This window comes from Pseudopodoces humilis, chromosome 3, assembly GCF_049639895.1.
Source record: "Pseudopodoces humilis isolate 2021_Gansu_Grassland_sample_001 chromosome 3, ASM4963989v1, whole genome shotgun sequence".
Lineage (NCBI taxonomy): Eukaryota > Metazoa > Chordata > Aves > Passeriformes > Paridae > Pseudopodoces > Pseudopodoces humilis.
The window spans coordinates 61,258,830-61,278,059 of NC_142202.1; the positions used below are offsets into that span (position 1 = coordinate 61,258,830).

At 39.3% G+C, this 19,230-nt stretch overlaps 1 protein-coding gene across 1 annotated transcript in view; it reads left to right on the forward strand.

Moving 5' to 3' along the window:
* THEMIS (thymocyte selection associated) overlaps positions 1-19,230 on the forward strand; it is a 73,287-nt gene that overhangs the window by 15,800 nt on the left and 38,257 nt on the right. The window contains exons 3-4 of the mRNA XM_005518628.3: positions 6,015-6,473; positions 9,138-10,183. Of these exons, the coding sequence (XP_005518685.3) occupies positions 6,015-6,473; positions 9,138-10,183 (1,505 nt within the window). The remainder of the gene's footprint in view (positions 1-6,014; positions 6,474-9,137; positions 10,184-19,230) is intronic.

The following is a 19,230-nucleotide window of genomic DNA, read 5'->3' on the forward strand; positions in this document are numbered from 1 at the left end:
TGAACATTTGAATCCTAAAATATCCAACACAACAGAGTGATAAAAGTAGTCATAAATTTATTAATGTCTGCTAGAACAGAAAGATTTGTGATTTCAAGTGCTTGAACCGGGTGAATCGGGATTTATTTGCATTCAAGTGATCAGTTTTACAACTTGGCATTTGGATGCTGTTGCCCTACTGAGTACATTTTCAAATTTGATCTAATCACTACAATTTTCATGCATAGTTATGAACTCTCCCAACCAGTGTTCTAGAAAACTGGGTTATTTCACTTGAAAAATAAATTCAGAGTTCATTTTGCTGAAATTTATCATTATTATCCTCCACATGATGGGTATTACTGAACAGCAGCACTGAAGAGGGGCATAATGACACTTCTTATTAGCCCAACAGGGAGCACCTCTTTCCTGTTTTTCTCTGTATATGTACTCTTATGCATTCAAGAGCTATTTGGTAAGACATAAATTTGTCATTTCTCTAATTTAGTTCTTAGCTGACGAACGATTCTGCTCTGCAGAGTCAAGATTTCCCATTCTCTTGCTCTTTCTTGACCTTTTTCCTTTTCACTTTATTACATACACGTGCTAAGCTCTAACTGAAACATTGTACACGAAACATGGCTTGCCCCCATCTCCTGAACAAAATGCAGAACTGAATTGCAGATGATCTTATTCACACTGCCTTTGACTTAATTCAATACTCGCAGGTCTCCAGGAGGCTGACCCTGTATTTACATTGTATGTACAGTGCCCTCTTGCCTGTGTTGATGCAAAGAAATCTTTTGCTTTGATGCTCTTTTCCATTTCCTTTGCCATGAGTTCTTTTGCATGCCATGGGCTCATGTATCCTTTCACTGTGTGCGTGCTGGCACGAATGAGCAATGCCCCTATTTAGGTTACTCTGGGGATAGCAGCTCTGACAGTGAAGAACTGGGCTCATTGGCTTTAAACGAGCCTTACTTTTTGTCTTTCTGAGCATATTTGCAGTCTTCAGAACTCCTTTTTTTCTGCTCTGGCAAATCAGATTCTTGATAAAGGCCTAATCTGCCCTTTGCATTAGAGAAACCGCTTCAACCGCAAGTTCACTATCTGTGTTATTTCGTTTTATCCTCATCCTAATTTGTTCTTTTTCATGCCTCAGAGGGCCAAGCTATTCTTTCTGTGCTCATACACTGGGTAAAAAAATAGAAGTCTGCTGTTACTCTAGGCACTTCAATGGCTACATCTAACCACATTTTGAAATACAATTTTCACTACTAGCAAATTAGCAGACAGGTAATTTGCACAACAACTGAACTGTTTGCCAGCTCAAATGCTGACATTCTGTTGTGTTCCTTCCTCTGCAAAAGACATTACTGGGCTGCCCCTGTTCTCATGAGGGCCCTGGTTGCCACTGCTGCTCACTCCTACATGGTCTGACAAACACATAGCTGAGCATGACTGCCCCTTTGAGTACATCTTCAAGTCACTGACCACACAACACACCCGTGAGAGAACAGGGTTTAGGCATTAAAAGGCTCATCTCGCTACTAGGTGAGGGAGAACTGGCCTTTGGGACAGCATGAGAGAAGGATGCTGAAAGAGAAGAGGGAGAGAGTGGGTATTGGAGGTGGGGGAAAAGAGGAATAGCAATTAGGTTATCTCCAGAGAAGGTAGAAACTGTGCTCTTCCCAACCTCTTGCTTTACTTGGGGAACAGAAACTGCTAGTCTGGGACAGATGATCTGTTCTGCTCTCATTTTTTACTGAAGGTTGCTTGCTACTCTACTAGGCAAGCCTAACTCAGTTTTCTCAGCTTTCTGTGGAGGAAAGAGAGTAAAATACCCTTTTCCTTCAGGACTCTAATTAAGACTGAAAATAGGAAGTCTATAAAGCTCCAGGGTGGTACATTTTACACTGCAGCCAGTAAAAGAGAGCTGCATATACTGCTCTGTAAAAAGGTGATAAAAATATCCTTCTATCAAAACATACTTTCCCATAGCACATTCAGTCTTGTGATCCTCTGGCTATGTTTTTTCTCTCATACCAGTGAAATAATTTTCTCAGATTCTCAAACTCTCTCTGTCTCAATTTGTACACCAATTAGTAAAACTTCTAGAAAAGATGGGCTGATGATATTTGAGGCTTACTAATTATTGCATTATGTCTAGACAGATACTTCATCTAGTGAAAAGTCACTAGGTACAGAGGCTTCATGGAGTGGAATGCTTATATTTATTTTCCTCTAGTATTATTATATATGTACATAGTTCTTCTTGTATGACTGTCTTATTTTCCCCCAAACCATTGGACATCAGAACAGTTTGGTTGTAGACCAGATTGCATTAGAAAATATATCTATAGGAGAATAATGCCAGATCTTGATAAACCAGATGGACTTTTTTTCCAAATTTGTTATTTCCATCTGTCTTTCCCCCTTACAGTCCACCAAGATCTCTTGGGAAAGTCTAAGTGAATTTGATTCAGTTGTTTTATGATTTATGAAAAAGTACAAAAATATTTTTGTTTGACCTCAAAATGTCCAAATTTTAATATCTCAAACTTGCCATATGTCCTAAACCTCCTGGAGGTTTCCTTTTTATCTTAGATTTTGAAAACATTTGTTTTTGCAATTTTCTTCACAGTGATTTTAATAAGGCTCTGAATTGTTCCAGATAATATTGTTTGGTGTTTTTTGTGGTTTTATTTTGGTTTTTACATATAAATGTATATATATATATATATATATATATATATATATATATATATATATATATATTTATATATTTATATTTATATTTATATGTATGTGTATGTGTATGTGTATGTGTATGTGTATGTGTATATGTATATGTATATGTATATGTATATGTATATGTATATATATGTTTTATTTTGGTTTTACATATATATGTACCAAGGAGAGCATTTATGACAGGATACCATGGCAGAATATGGCAGTGACATCCACCCAACATACCAAAATAGCCTTTTATGTATTTACCTGTGTTCCACATAGAGAGAAACATACAGAATATTGCATGCTCATAGCCACTCAGAGGTGGCTGTTAGGTGCCTTCATGTCAGGAGTCTTATCAATACAGATGGTAAACACGCAAGGCCACATGGCTCTTCTTTTGCCCAAGCAAGCATTCTGTCACCAAAATTAAAAAAAACCAGCAGAACAGAAGGCAAACATTTTTTTGCTCCCATCCTTGACAAAGCCAGTCTGCCTGGGCCAAGGGGATAATCAGGTGCTTAGTTTTGTATGAAATCTGATAATTATGCTCCCATATGACACCTGCTTTCCAACCTGGGATGTTCATTGGTTTGCTGCTGAAATAATTGCCTTCCAAATAATTTTGTTGGCACAGGAAAACTAGTAGCCTGAGACTATTGTCAAACTCATAGAAGAGAAGAATGTTTCTCATACATGTATGCTGGCAAATATTTTCAACTGGAAGTGGTTTTTAGCAGTTTATGGAGGTTTTCAATACAATTCAAGGAGGTCTGTGGGCTGCATACACTTGCTCCTGTATCACAAGGGTGAGCATAGTTAAGACCTTTGGGACACTCCATAAGTTTTTTGAATATCCTTTTTAATGAAGAATATTCCTATTTGCTTTCTCCCAGCACTGCCAGGAGATGACATCCTTCTTGTGCTTGCAAAGCATGATACTAGAACACTGTCTTTTCCATAGTTTCAGTTTGTCACTGGTGCCTTGTCGCATCTAGACTTTCTAAATGCTGATGAACCTGTTTGTGTTGATCTGCACTGACATGCTCCAGTGGTGATTAGGACTGTGGCAGATAACTTCCTCACTAATAATTGTGTTAAAAATAGCAGTGAGAAACATCACAAGTATCAGTGGGAAAGAAATGTGTGTTGAAGTTGTACTTTGTACATTCATGCATGTGCCATCCTTGCAGCCCAGGAAAAAGCCTGGAGGTTTTCCTGTAGGTTTTCCTGCAGTGAGGACATATATGTAGAGGATGCATTGTCACAAGGGTACTGGTTTCACACAGGAAAAGCTGGCTGTCATACAGACAGCTGTGAAGGCACAGAACTGTAGAAAGAAGTGACAATGGCACAACTGGTGACTGTTTCTGCAGCAGATCAAATAGGCTATTAGTGCTTAGGTTACTGATACCCTCAGCGGTATTAGTTCCCAGAGTTACTAGTGGCCACATGGGACACTCAGAACCCAACATGCCCAATCTGGAGATGAATTCAGTAAAAAGCTGCTCAAGAGACAGAATCTGAATTATGTCTCCTTTAACAAGAGTGGTGCTAAAGTTGCAAAGTGAAAGTGTGGGGTTTTGTAACTGTAAAGCCAGAATCACAGCAATCCTGTAGCCAGAACCGTCTGTCCTGTCCAATCCACCCTCCCCCCCAAAATATTAAAAATGGATTTTATGATAAAAATAATTATTTGATACATTATTTTTAAGAAATACAATCTTAGGGACACCCTGATACCATGCAGGGCCCTGATAACATGCAGGGCCCTCAGTTGTGTTGATTATGGTCAGTAATGAAATTTAGTAAGGGAAAGGATGTGGAAGAAAATAGCAGCTTGCTTATTTTTAAGAGAAGCAATATCCCCTGATACAATTTATTAAACAAGCCCACAATCAAGGGAGGTCTAAGGAAGAAAATTAGTGTCTTTCCAGGATCCAACAGCAACCGTGTGTTCTGGCAGCATTCCACCTTACTGAAATCTAGGTGTGTGCTGGAACATCCTGCCCTTGGCTGGGGACAACTGGGTAGGACATTTAAAAACCTTGCAGACATGGCTTAAACTAGTCATGGGATTTGAAGCTGCCATAAATGTGTCTTTAGTGGTACCAACCAGGCTCCTTGATTCCCCATCCCGTGCATCCTCCTTAACAGCCAAAATGGAAGCATACCTTTACCACAAGGTGCCCTATGGTCCAGAGGAGTCCAGGAGGAGCAGGGCCATAGGATTTTTGCTGGTTGGCTTTGGCAGACAAAGGGAGAAAAAGCACAGTATCTCCCAGGGAGCTTAGCTTCTTTGTCACTGTAGTTGTAGCTATTTGTTTATTTGTGGCTAGCAAACTTGGCCTGGAAATAACATCTATTCTCCTCCTATATTCACTCGAAAGCAAGTTTTTGTCAATGTCTGTCTCAGAAGCTGCACTGCAATTCCATTAGGCAGCATTCACAATGCTGCCACACCTAGTGAAGAAGACAGCTGAACCACACAGTTCGGCTAAGACCTGCTTTTTAGTCCTCTCAACCCTCCAGTTCATCTTCCTTTATGAAAACCCTCATGCAAATATAGAAATGTACACATTTTTCTTGCAATGGAAACTCCTAATGAGACAGATCCAAAGGGCATGATTAACATGAAGTAATAATGTCCCTAGGAGATAGGGAAGCTCAGATACGGCTTCTGCCTTGCAGAACTTCAGCATTTTAATTGCCTCGTGATGTCTGGAGTGCTACAACACCCAGACTCTGAATTAATCCAGCTGGTGGATTGGGCTATCAGATATGCTAAAATCTATTTGCTCTTTTTTATCGTAGGTGCTACTCTTCCATTTGGGAATACCTGTAAACACACTTGACCAAGGAATTCCCAGGCTGTGTGTGGAAGGTTACATAGTACTGATGTTCAGGCAAGAAACTTATCCCGCATGAACTGATCACACTAATGTTGTGTTTCCTCATACCACATCAGCATTTAGCTCTCAAAGGCTGGTTTTCTGAGAAGACAGATAGGAATTAGGATAATTTTTCTCTTTTCTGTGGCAAAGAAAAATTTTAATGTGGACTCAGTATGCCGGATGTCAGAAATTAGATACACAGCACAAAGGGTTCATTCCAGCTTCCTATACGTTGTACCATGCAGCTGATATTACCTCAATAGAGTCGTATTTCTAGCAATTGAGTTATCATCTATGAATTATTTGATGTGCTTTGCTCCCCCTTTTTATAACATTCGCAGTCTAAAATTTGGCATGAATTTCTTTGTGTATTTCCCTTTTTATAATGCAAGTTTTCTGTTCTAGGTCTTTACAAAGTTGTGGCAGATAAGACTCCATATGTCAGCATTGAAGAGATTGTAAGAAAAGTCTCCATTGGGCCAACAAGGTTTGGCCATCCTTGTTTCTACAGCACTGAGGATATACAATTGGCAAACTTCACTATCAAACATGATGAGCAGATCACCTTCAACTCAGTGGAAGAAGTCCATGGAACAATGGGTGTGAACTGTGTTGTGGTCAGAAATAACCAGTCTCATTCCTTTACTTTGCCCCTTTCACAAGAAGGTGAATTCTACGAGTGTGAAGATGACCAGATATACACCCTAAAAGAGATTGCAGAATGGAAAATCCCTAAGTGTAGAAACCGGATTGTTAAACTTTCTAATACTGTACATATGTGGGACTCCTCTAGTCCACTTCCTGAGAATTTTAATGGCTGTTTGATTCTCATGCCTGTCTACGAAGTGCAGGCAGTAATGAAATGTAAGTAGGAATTAAAATCATTGCTCTGTTAAACTCGGTGTAACAAAGTCCAAAAGTTCCCTTAAATATATCACATTTTCTTAAAATAGCCATGAAAGATTCAGTTTGCTAAAAATTCCTTATTCATATTTGCTACTAATGTTGGTTTCAAGAGGAAGAAAGATAAAAAGAATATTTCCTTTAGTATTTCTTCATCATCTGTTAGTTCAGATTATTACCTTGCATTTCTTTCTGTTGCCATTTTGCTGATCACTACAATTAAATCCTCACTGAAAATATATTGCATAGTAAAAAGGTTGAGCTTAGGAATTCTGTTCTGTTCCCAGTTTGTGTATTGGACTTTGGCCATGGAGAAAGCTTTTGATCATTTATGGCTATGTCTAGGAGGTAGAAAAAGAATAGGGACATACATGTTGCAATACACTTAATTACCATTTACTTTTCAGAATGAGGATGTCACAGAAAAGAAAATCATTGTTTTATTCTGTTGCAGAAACAAGTATCAACTGACTATAAACACAAAAAACTCATGGGAAATTTCTGAAACTTGTAAGTTTGAGGAAGCAGAAAGATTAGAAAAACCAGTGTCTTTGAAAGTTTGTTCTCTGAGATTTTATTTTTAAAAACTCTGAAATATCTATGGTACTAGTTGTTCTACTTGTTCCACCAAAACATTGATACAGCTGGGTTCTGATTGCAGGATAGTAACTTAGCTTTTGGGAAGGTTTTGCTGCTTGTTACATTTACTAGAAGCAAACCAATGATCTCCAGAGAAATTGAATCTGTTCAAAATATGCCATTCATGAAGATATCAAGCAGGAAACCTTTTTGCAATTGAGCATTTCTCTATTGAATTATATAAGCAAATGGACAAAATAGAAAGAAATAAAAGTGGGCAGAGACTGTTAACACAATATAACATAATTGTTTTATGTTTACCATAAGACATTCTGCTGCACTTGCTATGTGATTTAATGTGTGAGTTTGGAAAATATAACTTCGCAAGATAAAGGACTCCATTTGCTGTAACTCGAGCTAGATTCAGGGATCTAGCTCATCTCTTGAAGCTCGATTAACTCAGGTGTACTGCTATACCCACTTAGATATATGTGCAGAATCAATAGGAATTTAATATCCCTGAAAACCCTCAGAAGATTCAGAAATATTTAGTATTCACTTGTCTTCCAATCAGTTATTCCAGTAAGGATTGTATTTGTTGTTTTTATTTTAAGTTTCATGGTGTTCTCAACATTTAAGAAGTTTTGCATATGTCCTAAATAACTATTTAATACAAACTTGAAAAGTAGGCTTCATGGTACATGAATAACTACTTCCTCGTGGACCATGAAAAATGGATTTTCATCATTTTTAGGAGAACTATAAATAGACACAAGATAAAGTATGAGAAATACTATCCACTATAAAAAGAAAGATTCTTGATAACTGGGATAACTGATTACATTTTCACAGGCTGTGAGCAGGAATCCTCTATATTTCTCATTATTAATAATGAACAAGTTATTTGTGTGGAACTCTCGCAAATGCTCATAGAAAGTTTCATTTTCACCACTCATTTTCCTTTGTTGTCTTTCCCTTGTGGTGCTTAGGTTGTTTATCACCTCAAGGTATCAATGTGACAAAAGCAGAGTTGGAGCAAACAGACCCTGAATCACTGTCATAGAACTCTGTCATATAAAATAAATTTTCAGTATAAAATATTGGTATGTCCTGCTATGAGGAAGTGTGAATCCAGGATATACTATCCCTTTGTGTAGGTCTATACAGAATAAGTCATATTGAAGAGAGTCATTGAATATTATTTGCTTGTTAAATTTTACTGTATTGGTCAGCGACCTGTGGTATCACTGACTTAGAGCCAAATTCGTAAACAAGCCTTAATTACGTAGTTAGCTTTGTTCTTGGAAGTTTTGCATTCAAAATTTTGCAAGTTCAGTTGTGGTAAAAGAGCTGTTGTTCCCTATCAGATTGTTAAAATAAATGGATCAGTTCTGATAGTGAATGAAACCAGGTGATGCAGAAAAAGATGCAACAGTTCCAGAGAAGGGCATAATATTAAAATTACTTAATTCATAAAAATAACTTACTCTTAGTTATACAAAGGCTTTGCCATTTTGTGAAGTGGTATTATTTCCTAATAATTACAGATGTTTTAATTATTCTTATAAATATCAAAATACCTTCTTTCTCCCAGTCTGGCCATAGCAGCAACATGTTTTTAATGGATCCAAAAGCTATTTATTTATTTAAAATATTTCCCTACTCATTTCTTTAGAGAAACCCTAAGCTGCTATGAAATAAAAGAATAAAAATACAGCTCGCACCCAAGAGTTTGAGAAGATAAACAAGTGATTAAACTTGGAGGTGCTGTGGAGAAAATAGTGAATTAGACTTTTCTTTTTTTAAACTTTGTGCTCACTTGCTCACCTTATTCTCTCTCTTAATTTGTGTGGTCTCGTGAATTCCTGATACCATATCTCACAAGTTACAACAATTAGACTTTGGCTGGCCCTGTTAGTGGTTCACATTTACACATGGACACACACACCTCAGGGGAGGTTGTTTTAGGATCTGGTCAACAGGACTTGTATTTTGTTTCAATGCCAGTTTGAAAACAAAACCCAATACATTTCTTTTTCTTTTCAGTTCGAAAGGACATAGTTCATATTCTCTCAGATCTGGATGTTGAGGTCAAGGATGTAACAGACTGTTATGATATTAGCTCTTTCCTTCAGCCACTTTCTTTGGAAGATATATTTGAGAGAACAAACAAAGACTTTCCTATGGTTGCTGAGATAATGGAAGGGCCTTCGGGAAGCCAAAAACCTTATAACTTATTGTCTACAGGGAAAGAGATTGTCATCTACAAAAAGTACCAGGCAACAAGAGTCCTAGCCTCTGAGATGAGAAGTGATTCCTCCAAAAGACATTATTTAATCCCTATGAGCTACAAAGGAAAGTTCAAGAGAAGACCTCGGGAGTTTCCAACTGCCTATGACTTAGAGATAGCAAGAAGTGAAAAAGAACATCTTCATGTTGTGGCAACTAAAGCCTTTTCTTCCCCTTTTAAAGAGCTTTTATCTGTTTCAGTTGGAGATCAATTTCTAGTTCAGCAATGCCAGACTAGTGAAGTTCTGTATGAGGGAAGAAAGAAACTCATAGATGTTTTAGCTTGTGAGCAAATACTTAGTGATTCACATAAAAAAGTGCTCCTCCCCATGTACATGGAAGGTGGCTTTGTGGAAGTGATTCATGACAAGAAACAGTACCACCTCTCTGAGATTTGCAAAGAATTCCGTTTGCCTTTCAATGTCAAAGTGTCTGTGAGAGACCTTTCCATTGAGAAGGATGTCTTGGCTGCCGCGCCTGGTCTTCAGTTTGAAGAAGAAATCACAGACTCTTACTTGCTGATCAGTAGTGCCAGCAATCCAGCAGAGAGCTGGGAGATCCCTGTGTATCGCTTAAACATGCTGGTCCATTTGCTCAGCAAAGATGTCCAGACAGTTGTACCGCCTGTGACTAGGACAACAGTGGAAGAAGTCAGCAAAGACGAATACTATATGTTGCGAAGGTATGAAAACCTGCCCCTTCATCCACCACCCAGGCCTCCCAAAAAGCCAACAGCAGCAGCACCACCACCTATTTTTGCAGTGCCTAAGCAAGGTGTGTCTGATGTACTACAGGCTCCAAAGGTAAGGTATCCCGCCTTGTCTTTGAACGTCTTACAAGCACAGGTCATGTTCTGTGGGTTTAAAGTCTTCATTTCACTGTTGTGTCCTTATGGCACACACACAGATGGCTCTCAGTTCCCTGTAATAAGCAAATTAGCCATTACAGACAGGAATGGCTAAAATCTCCAGTGTGCGTTAATTGATCCATGAAAAACAACGGAACCATGCCGACTCACAGCAGAAATCTTGGCTGTATAATTTTGCACTGATAAACCTTTACTGCACCATTGTAAAAGTGAAGGGAGAGATTTGAAGTGCTTGTATTTAAATCTTTATTAAGGGGAAGCATATGTTTTCATGATGTAAAGATAATTTTGCTCAGATGGAAATTGCAGAATTAAGTTCACAGAGAGGCAGGTTGTACTGAAATTTTTGAATTCATTGTTTTGCACTTACCCAAATGGGAAATAGGTTGGATTTTTTTTTTTTTTTTTTTTTTTTTAAAAAAGAAGCATTTCTTTTAGAATAGAACTTGATGTTAAAAAAGAAGGGCCCCTTCTAGGACAATTTTCTTCATGTTTAACTAACTAGGACAATGCTTTTGTTCATTATTTTTTTTTGTTGTTGGGTCTGGCTGAGGTGGAGTTGATTTTCTTCACACCAGTCTGTAAAGTATTTTTTGATTTTTGATTTAATAAGAGTTAATAACACACCAATCTTTTGGCTATTTTTCATCCATGCACCCACAGCCTCATGGACTTCTTGATTTCCCAGGCTTCCCCAAGGAAGTTAGCTGGGGTTGGGCAAGAGGCTGGGAGAGGAGACAGGTTGGAGAGCTGACCCCAGCTGACCAAAGGGATATTCCATGACAATAATACTGTGTCCAGCAATAAAAATTGAGGGGCTGATTTGCCTGGGAGGGCAGCCATAATTCAGAGACTGGTCAAACAAGAGTCTTCTTGTCAGAGGTGGTGAGTGACTGCCTTTGCACCACTGTTTTGGGGTATTTTTTCCCTTTCCTTCATTTATTAAGCTGTCTTTATCTGAACCCATGAGTTTTCTTGCTTTTGATCTTACTATTCTCTCTCCTGATGAGATCCTCATCCTGATGTCAGGGTGGACTGAGCACCCTGTGTTGTGATTGCTATGCTTTAAGTACAATATAACTCATGTAATTATATTTTGGAGATTCAGAGGAAGTTTTTTTTTTGTGTGTTGGTATGAAACTAAAGTTGAATTGTAACCAGTCTGAAAGGGCAGTGTTTGTGAGTACCTCTCTTTGCCTGCTGGAGGTGTTCTCCTCTCATTCCCCAATTCCAAGACCACATGCAGGTCCAAATCTCCATATAAATCCTGGGAGGTGATTACAACAGTCCATAGAAGAATTGAACGGATAAGATGGCTCCCTAATGTAAGGTTACTACAAAAAAAAGGTGCATCATTTTCTCCTGTCTTTACTACAGAAATGTCTTTCCTTCTCATTTTTACAATGAATACTGAGCATCTTAAATAACACATGCAAGGAAATAAAACATGCAGGGAAGGATACATGAGAAGCTTGTCCATGGAGCTAACAGACAAGCAATCACCCTGGTACTGCCAGTGGTCAGGAACTGGGGGAAAATTCCCTAAAGCTGTGTTTCTGGTCAATCTGTACCCTTGTCAGGAGGATTCAAACCTCCTGCAGTTACTGATGGCTGTGTATGCAGAAAAGCAGGTAGATACTGACTACAGATCAGGCTCATGCAGAAGATAATATTTTCCTAAAGTGAGAAGAGAGCGGTAAGGGCAGAAGAGGGGTGAGCCAAGGTGATTTTGAACATTCATAAGTGAGAGCAACCTTAGACTACAGCTGTCCAGACAAAGGAGATAATTTAAACACTGTTTCAGAAGACCCTATTTAATTTTTTGTGGGGGCAGGTACCTGTGTTAAATAAATAATAAACTGCAGTCAAAATGCTTGAAGTTTTGCATATAGCAAATCTCCTCCCCTGGGAAGGTGAAAAAAGTAAAGATCTCTTATTCACTAGATTAAACATCCTGAGCTGTAACATATTGTGTTTAAAGTCACACAGAATGCATTATCTTTTCTATCCTGAGCACCATGAGTCCTCTGAGAAGACGTGGATGGTAGCATCTAGGCTCTGCCTTCTCCTCTTTGCAGTGCTGGGGGAGATTCTGGTTTTTTTTAAATGTATCAGGAATGTCTGAGGGTTCAAAAAGTCAGAAACTGTGCCAAACAGATAAATAGCCATCTTTGCATATTTTGTGACTATGCATAGGCTTATTTGCATAAATAACAGATGAGCGTCCTAATAAGTTGAACTTAAGCCTGACAAGGTGGCAGCCTGGGATAAGCTTTAGTGCTGCATGAGTTGCCATGCTTCTCCTGCAGGTAGTTCCCTGCCTGGTCCTTGGGGAGCTCTGGCTGCTTGCTGGAGCGTGGTGAATGGTTTCCTTGCACACCAGTTGGGAAGCTCTGCTTGGTTTGGAGCTCCAGGATAAAACACTGCTGCTGCATGAGTCCACAGAAGACTAAGATCTGTCTGGTTCTTGACAATACCTGAGGATTATCTGCAAGTGTGGGTCACCTTTAGCTACAGCTTGTGCTTTGATTGCCTCAGCTCACAGCAAGGATGTGAGAGCAGAGAGGCTCCAGCTGTCTGTTCCTGCTGTTCTCTGACCTTGGTAAGGAAACTCTGAACCCAGGAGAAGGACTGCATGCTTCACTGCACACTTTTCGGTCATGTCAGTCACTGGATTGTGTGAGATCGGCATCCAGCGAGGACTGGAACCTCAGACAAGTGTGAGAACTGCCTCTGCTTGTGTGCAAGGTGCAGTGCTGCAGAGACATGGATGTCTTCACAGTTCAGCAAAGTCCAGAGACAGCAGAGGAATCCTCAAACATGATACAGCTGTATTAACCAAGCACTCTGCCCTGTCTCTTCACAGGGCTAATTAAGTTTGCTCAGCTCCTGCTGATACAGCTTTCACTTCCAGAACCTGGGATCTCTCCTCTCCCCACACAGCATAGACTTTCCCTTTCCCTCTCATATGGACATTTTGTCTGCGTAAGAAACATCCAGACCACATATGTTTGCAACTTGCTAATTGAATTTAAAAAGACAAACCCCAAGAAAATGCATGTAAACTAAACAAATGGAAAAAAAAATAGCTTGTATCGAATGATGAAAATAAACTTCATACAGAAGATATCTATCTAATATTACTAGATGAAAGCAGATATTTATCCAACAGCCAATACCTCTACCCACAAGCACCCCCAGCTGAGGACAAGGATGACATAGCAACTTGTATCCTTTGTCTATCCTATGGTAATATGTATTATAAAATTCATCAGAAAACTACATTCTCTTTTCTAGAATAATTTGAGTGAATTTTGGTGGGGGTTTTAAATGACATGCAGAAAATGGTAAATGGTCATTCAGTTTCTGATTTGTGAGCTTATCTAAGAAAACCCCAGAAGTTAATGGTACTGATTTGAGAATGGAGCATTGTTCCTGGAGAGTTCCTGTGGGAGTACTCAGTCAGGACCTCACTTTCTTGAAATGAAAATTCATATAAAGGGAACAACTCAGTTGTGTCTGTTTTTTCCACACATTAGAAACACCACTGCAAATATGATAAACCAAGTTTTCACTTAGTAGCTTCCTTGAAAATAGTTTTCTAACATTTCCTTTTTCACCTGCTCAGAAAACTACTGTTTCCTCCCCTTTAAGAGGATTCAAGCAGCAAAAGTTTTCTAGCCTTCTTTTTGCCTGTAAGTTCAAGCAGTAAGTATCCTACACATTTAAGGTGTTAATCTATGTCCCTCAATGGTTTTGTATTAAATTGAAACAAAAAGTCCACACCAGATACAGATAAATGCAATCTTAATCAATACATGGAAAGCCACAATTTAACCTTGTACTCCTAAGACCATCAGGGCACTGCTTAAGGGACAAAAAAGGCAGTATTTCACTCCTGTTAAGGAGTAAGAGAGGTTAGTTCCATCCAATGCTATTATCAATGGTCTCTTTAGTCATGTATCTAACCAGAGCAGCAGCAGAATCAGTAAAAAATCCACCAGCTGGATTGCTTCTAAATAACTTTATGAATGTGGAACTGGAAAAGTCAGTCACAAGCAGTAATCTGCTCATCTCTGGCAAGAAAACTGAGAGAATTCCAGCCAAGGAAACTGGAATTTAATAAAATAGGAGCATCAAGGCATGATAGTTAATCGTCATTTTGTGCTAAGGTCCATTATCCTTTCAAAAGTCATTGCAGTGTTAAGATACCCAGAACTTTCTTGCTTTCTTGCTTTTTATTTCAAAATTAAAATGAAAGAAAAATTATCACTTCCATCTGGCTTTGCAGTTCTACAAACTGAGCTATCAAAATCTGCCATTAACATATTTATCACATCTGTCTCCACAGCAAAATGAAGACTTATCTGGAATTAAGTTGATAAGACATAAGCTGCATTTCTCTGCAAATGAGTTTTCCTGTAGTGTCTCCTTTCCTTCCTCATAACTTTATTTTCTGCTTCCAGAGCATTTTTCACATTTTTGGCTCCTTTATAGAGTAGATTTAGCACAAATATTTCTGCTGTGTAGCAAGAAAATAACTTTCCTAAACAAAAGCATGTTAGAAAATGCACACTGGACAGCCAGGAAAGAATAGATAAGAACAGACTTCTGGAATTAACAGTCTTCTGGCTCTAGAAATGAGGAAGAAAAAAGACGTTTATTAGCAGATGCAGAAATATGCATATGCAAATATAAGGAGGAGGGTTTCTCTCTGATAGGTGTGGCACTGTGGTTGCTGATGTTGCACCTTCCTCTTGTTGTGTTTCTTCTTCCTCTTGTTTTTCCTTTCCCCACAGCAGAGTATGTTTCCCATTCTCTGGAGTCTCACATTCCACTCTCTCTTCCCCCTCTTTCCCCACATTCTATTGTTTCTCCCTGTCATTTTCCACTAGTTTTGTAAGTCCCTAATAAATAATGTGTGAAGGCTGGAACTACAGCTCTACAAATTGAGGACCAACCCATACTGTCATTGTGTTCAAAGTGTCTCAAAATCCCATCCCCACCACAGTCTTACCTGGTAAATCAGGCCCAAATTCCCTCCAAGCCCTTGTGCTGCAGCTTCTCACTTCTCTGAGAACCATGTCTGCACTATAACATGGGTTCCTTTTCCTGCAAAAACCCATCCTGTGACACACATGCCTGATTCCCCCAGACCCATGTGTTTGGGTTCCCCCATGCTCCACTCTCCATGCACCCTTCACCTCACCCCTCACCTATATGATATTGATTCCCCAATCCCCTGTACTGCTTTCAGCAGGCTTGCCTTTTCCTGCTCCTTGCTTCTTCCCAGCACATCTCCACTTCTTGCTCTTCTCTCATGCAGTGAGCTGAAGCCGAGGGCACAGGCATAAAGGAGTGGGAGTTGCAGGGACATCTGAAGTTACACACAGGCTTTTGTTGCCTTCCCCAGCAGCACGTATTCCAAACCTCAGCACAGGATGGATCTCCTGCTAGGATCTTAAGGGAAAGCTGGAGCAGGATGTAGGTGCTGACAAGTATCAAGCAGTTTAATTTTTTTGTTGGCTGGACAGTCCAAGCTGAAGGATTTTGTATTGATGCTCTGTTGCAGAGATCCTTATAGCTGTGTTTGGATGTAGGGGCCTGTCACCATTTTCTGGAAAGCCTATCCACATCCTTACCCTATGCTGGGCTGAAGCCTACGCATGTGCCATCTCACTCCACACCCTGGGGTTTTCCGCAGAAGAAACCAGGCAATGCTGGCTGTAGACCAGGACTGCTGGGTACCCTACAGACTCTGACAGAGAAACTGGAAACCCTAAAGCCCAAGCCAGTAAAGGACTGGAGTTTTCCTGATATTCTCAGTACCCTCTTTTTCTTTTAAAAAATACTAACAGCTTAAAATTTTCACATAGAATCATCAAGTCTTCAGTGAGGCACATACTGTGGTTTGATGTTAGTCTCAAACTGAAATACAGTGGGGAAGATACAGTGTGCCTGCCAGAAGGACAGGCAGTACATAATTGCCTAAAGAAACAGCAGGGCAATCTGAGGTGTCTCTTTGCAGAAAGGCATTAGTGATACAGGAAATGCTGATATAGTACATGGAATTAAGGAAGGTACAGATGAACATTTGGATATGCTGACTGATGAAAATGCCAACTGGTTAAAAGCAAATTGCTTAATTTAGAGCTAAAAATTAATTACTTGGAGAACAAAGAGGAAAGAAATATAAAAATAAAGAGGATGCCCAGAAGAAATAAAAAATTGAACCACATGAAAATATGGAACCCTTGATAAGAAGGAAAATCCTGAACAGAGTGTGTGAGCCAAAAGCCATTGATGTCAGTAAGGAAAGAACTGGCTGGCACATCTTTTTCCTGTCTCACAGAAATCACATAACATAATAAAACACAGAGCATAATAAAATCATATAATTATGTATAATTATGAAGCAGGACAAGAAAAGTAAAACAATAAATCTAAAATTCAAGGAACAACTGCAGCAGAATAACTCTCCAAAAATAGAATTTGGGGAGTGGGGTGATAGAAATGTCTTTTTTTTCAGCTGGGGTTCCAAGAAGCCTGACTTCCCACAAAGCCATTTTGCAGGCTGCATTTTACCATTTGCCCTTCTCCTCACAGCAAGAAAATTGGAAAATTTTGTGTTTGTGGATATCTAGCTGTTGAAGCACTACCTGTTATGGACTGTATTTTGGACTTCTGTTTGGAAATCACTGAAAGAGTTTTCTGGTATAAACTGGCCAGAGATAATCTAAAGCACAGCAAATTTCCAGCAGGAAGCACAGTCCCATACTCCTGAGATGTCTGTCTGCAGCAGTGGCAGTGACCTGCCAGGCAGCTCCCCAGGATGCCACAGAGCCAGCTGCTGGAGCTCTGGGCAGCTCTCTGACTCCATCCCTGCTCAAACAGCTTCAGGAACTTTTCTGGGCTCTGAAAGCCAGCTGGCGTGGGGTAGCTGGTGGCTGATTTTTGGAGACTTTGGTCTCTTTATTTGTGGGAATGGGCTCTGGGGTGCTACAATCACCAGATTATGCCTGGGAACCATGTGGAAAGAGGTAGTTGGCACAGGCTGAAATGAAGTCCAGTGATGTCTTCCAGGCACTGTGTAATCAACTGGTGCTGATATAGCCACTGCTAAAAAACAATGGAAAAAGAAAAAGAAGGAGCTTCACTAAAGTTTCTTAAGTGTTGTATGTGGTCAGTGTAAGGGACAGCACTGGCATTGCCCATTCACATTATGCCCTCTTTCATGAAATTCAAGGTTTGGCAGTGTTGCCAGCTGAGCATTCTGGTAATGAAAGCATCCCAGAAGGTTGGGATTATGCTTTGAAATACATGAAAAGAAATGAGGAAGTTGCTGTCAGTGTGACAGCAGGGTCACATCCTAAAACATTTGTAGCCATGGTTCACATTTTCCAGAGAGTCCTCACAGTGAGGAATTGAAAATTATCAAGAGACAGAGAGTGCTGTGGAAAGACTCATCAAATCTATTAAAGTTAGTAATGATTGTCCAAGCCCTGGGTTTCCCCTCTTTACTTTTTGAATGTGTTTGTCCATGGACGTGGCATAAAAAACATATGATGAGGGAGATTTTAAGAGCCTAGAAATAATGTATTTGTTGTCTCTACCACAAATTTTTTTTTTTCTTTATGCATAGAGGTTTATTATTTACACCAACCTTTTTCAAGGTATGTAACATTTCTGTCTTGTTTTGCCTCAGAACATGAAACAATTTTACTAGTAAACAGATGTCATGGCAGTATGTTGTAATGTAGTGGTTCAGATTTTTTTTTTTTTTTTTGATACAGAATAATGAAAGGATTAAAAATGTATAGAGTGCAGAGTGTTCAAGTCTGTTGTGACTCCTGTAGTGCCACTGAAAAACCAGAGCAGGGAGCCCAGGCTTGCAGTGACTGTAGGCAGTGGCTTGTATCAATGGCCCACCTGAACTAGTGTGATGGAATCTAAGTAGAGGGTCACTTAATAGGAGTCACTGGGGGAAAAAAAGGAAAATAAAGGAAGCTTTTTACTAGTTTGGGGCATACCATGGACCACCCTGATGGACAGCACTGATGATGAACTCTGCTTAGACTCTGTTCTAGTTTGGACTCTTAATTAGAGTTGAAATCTGATAAATAAACCAGGATAAAGCTATTCCCAAAGCATCAGTTTTAAACTTTAAATTTAAGAGTCTTTGAAAAGTAAATAATGTTTTATGTGTGAAATGAAGAAACTGTATCTGGAAGCTACTTTTAGGGATCCATCTGTTTTGCAGTGGTAAATGCATGTGCTGCAGTATTAATGAGGGAAAAGTGGTTGAGTTTGCTTGTGAATTACTGTCATTTGAAGGGAAATGTGCCAAGCAATTGAACAGTAGCTCTACAAGAAAATTCTGACCATGTGAGGAGAGGGGTTCACAGGAGCTCAGTATGTCTGGTTTACATTTCCACTTCTGTAAATGCTGCTTCAGTGACCACAGGCAAATCACATAAATATCATTGCCTCCAGATACATGAAAAAACTTCCAGGTGTGAAGAGGGATTGTGGATTTACAGCTCATTAGTTACTTTATATGGATGCTTAAAGCTCAGGTAAACGCATGATACATTGCCTTGCTTTCAGTAAGGGTCAGAGCTGCCTCGCATTTACTCTGGAGCAGTAACCACACAGACAGTTGCCATGGAGTATTAAATGAGCTGTAAATCCATGCTCATTTACTAGGTGGCAACTTGTTCATGTAGCTGTCTCCTCTGTCTGCGAAATGGGACACGATGCTTCATTTTCACATCTTGGATATTTGTATAGACAAGAATGATTTTTCTGTGAATGCAGCATTTTGTGCATTGGGTATTGCAATAGCAAAACCAGTATTTTCATAAAAATATCAACAATGAAATTACTGGAGATTAGTACATTTTAGCCTTGTTTAAAGTTTTTAGCTGGAAGTTAATCTACAAAAAGAGTGAAAAAAACAAGTGACAGTTGTCTGGCACAGAT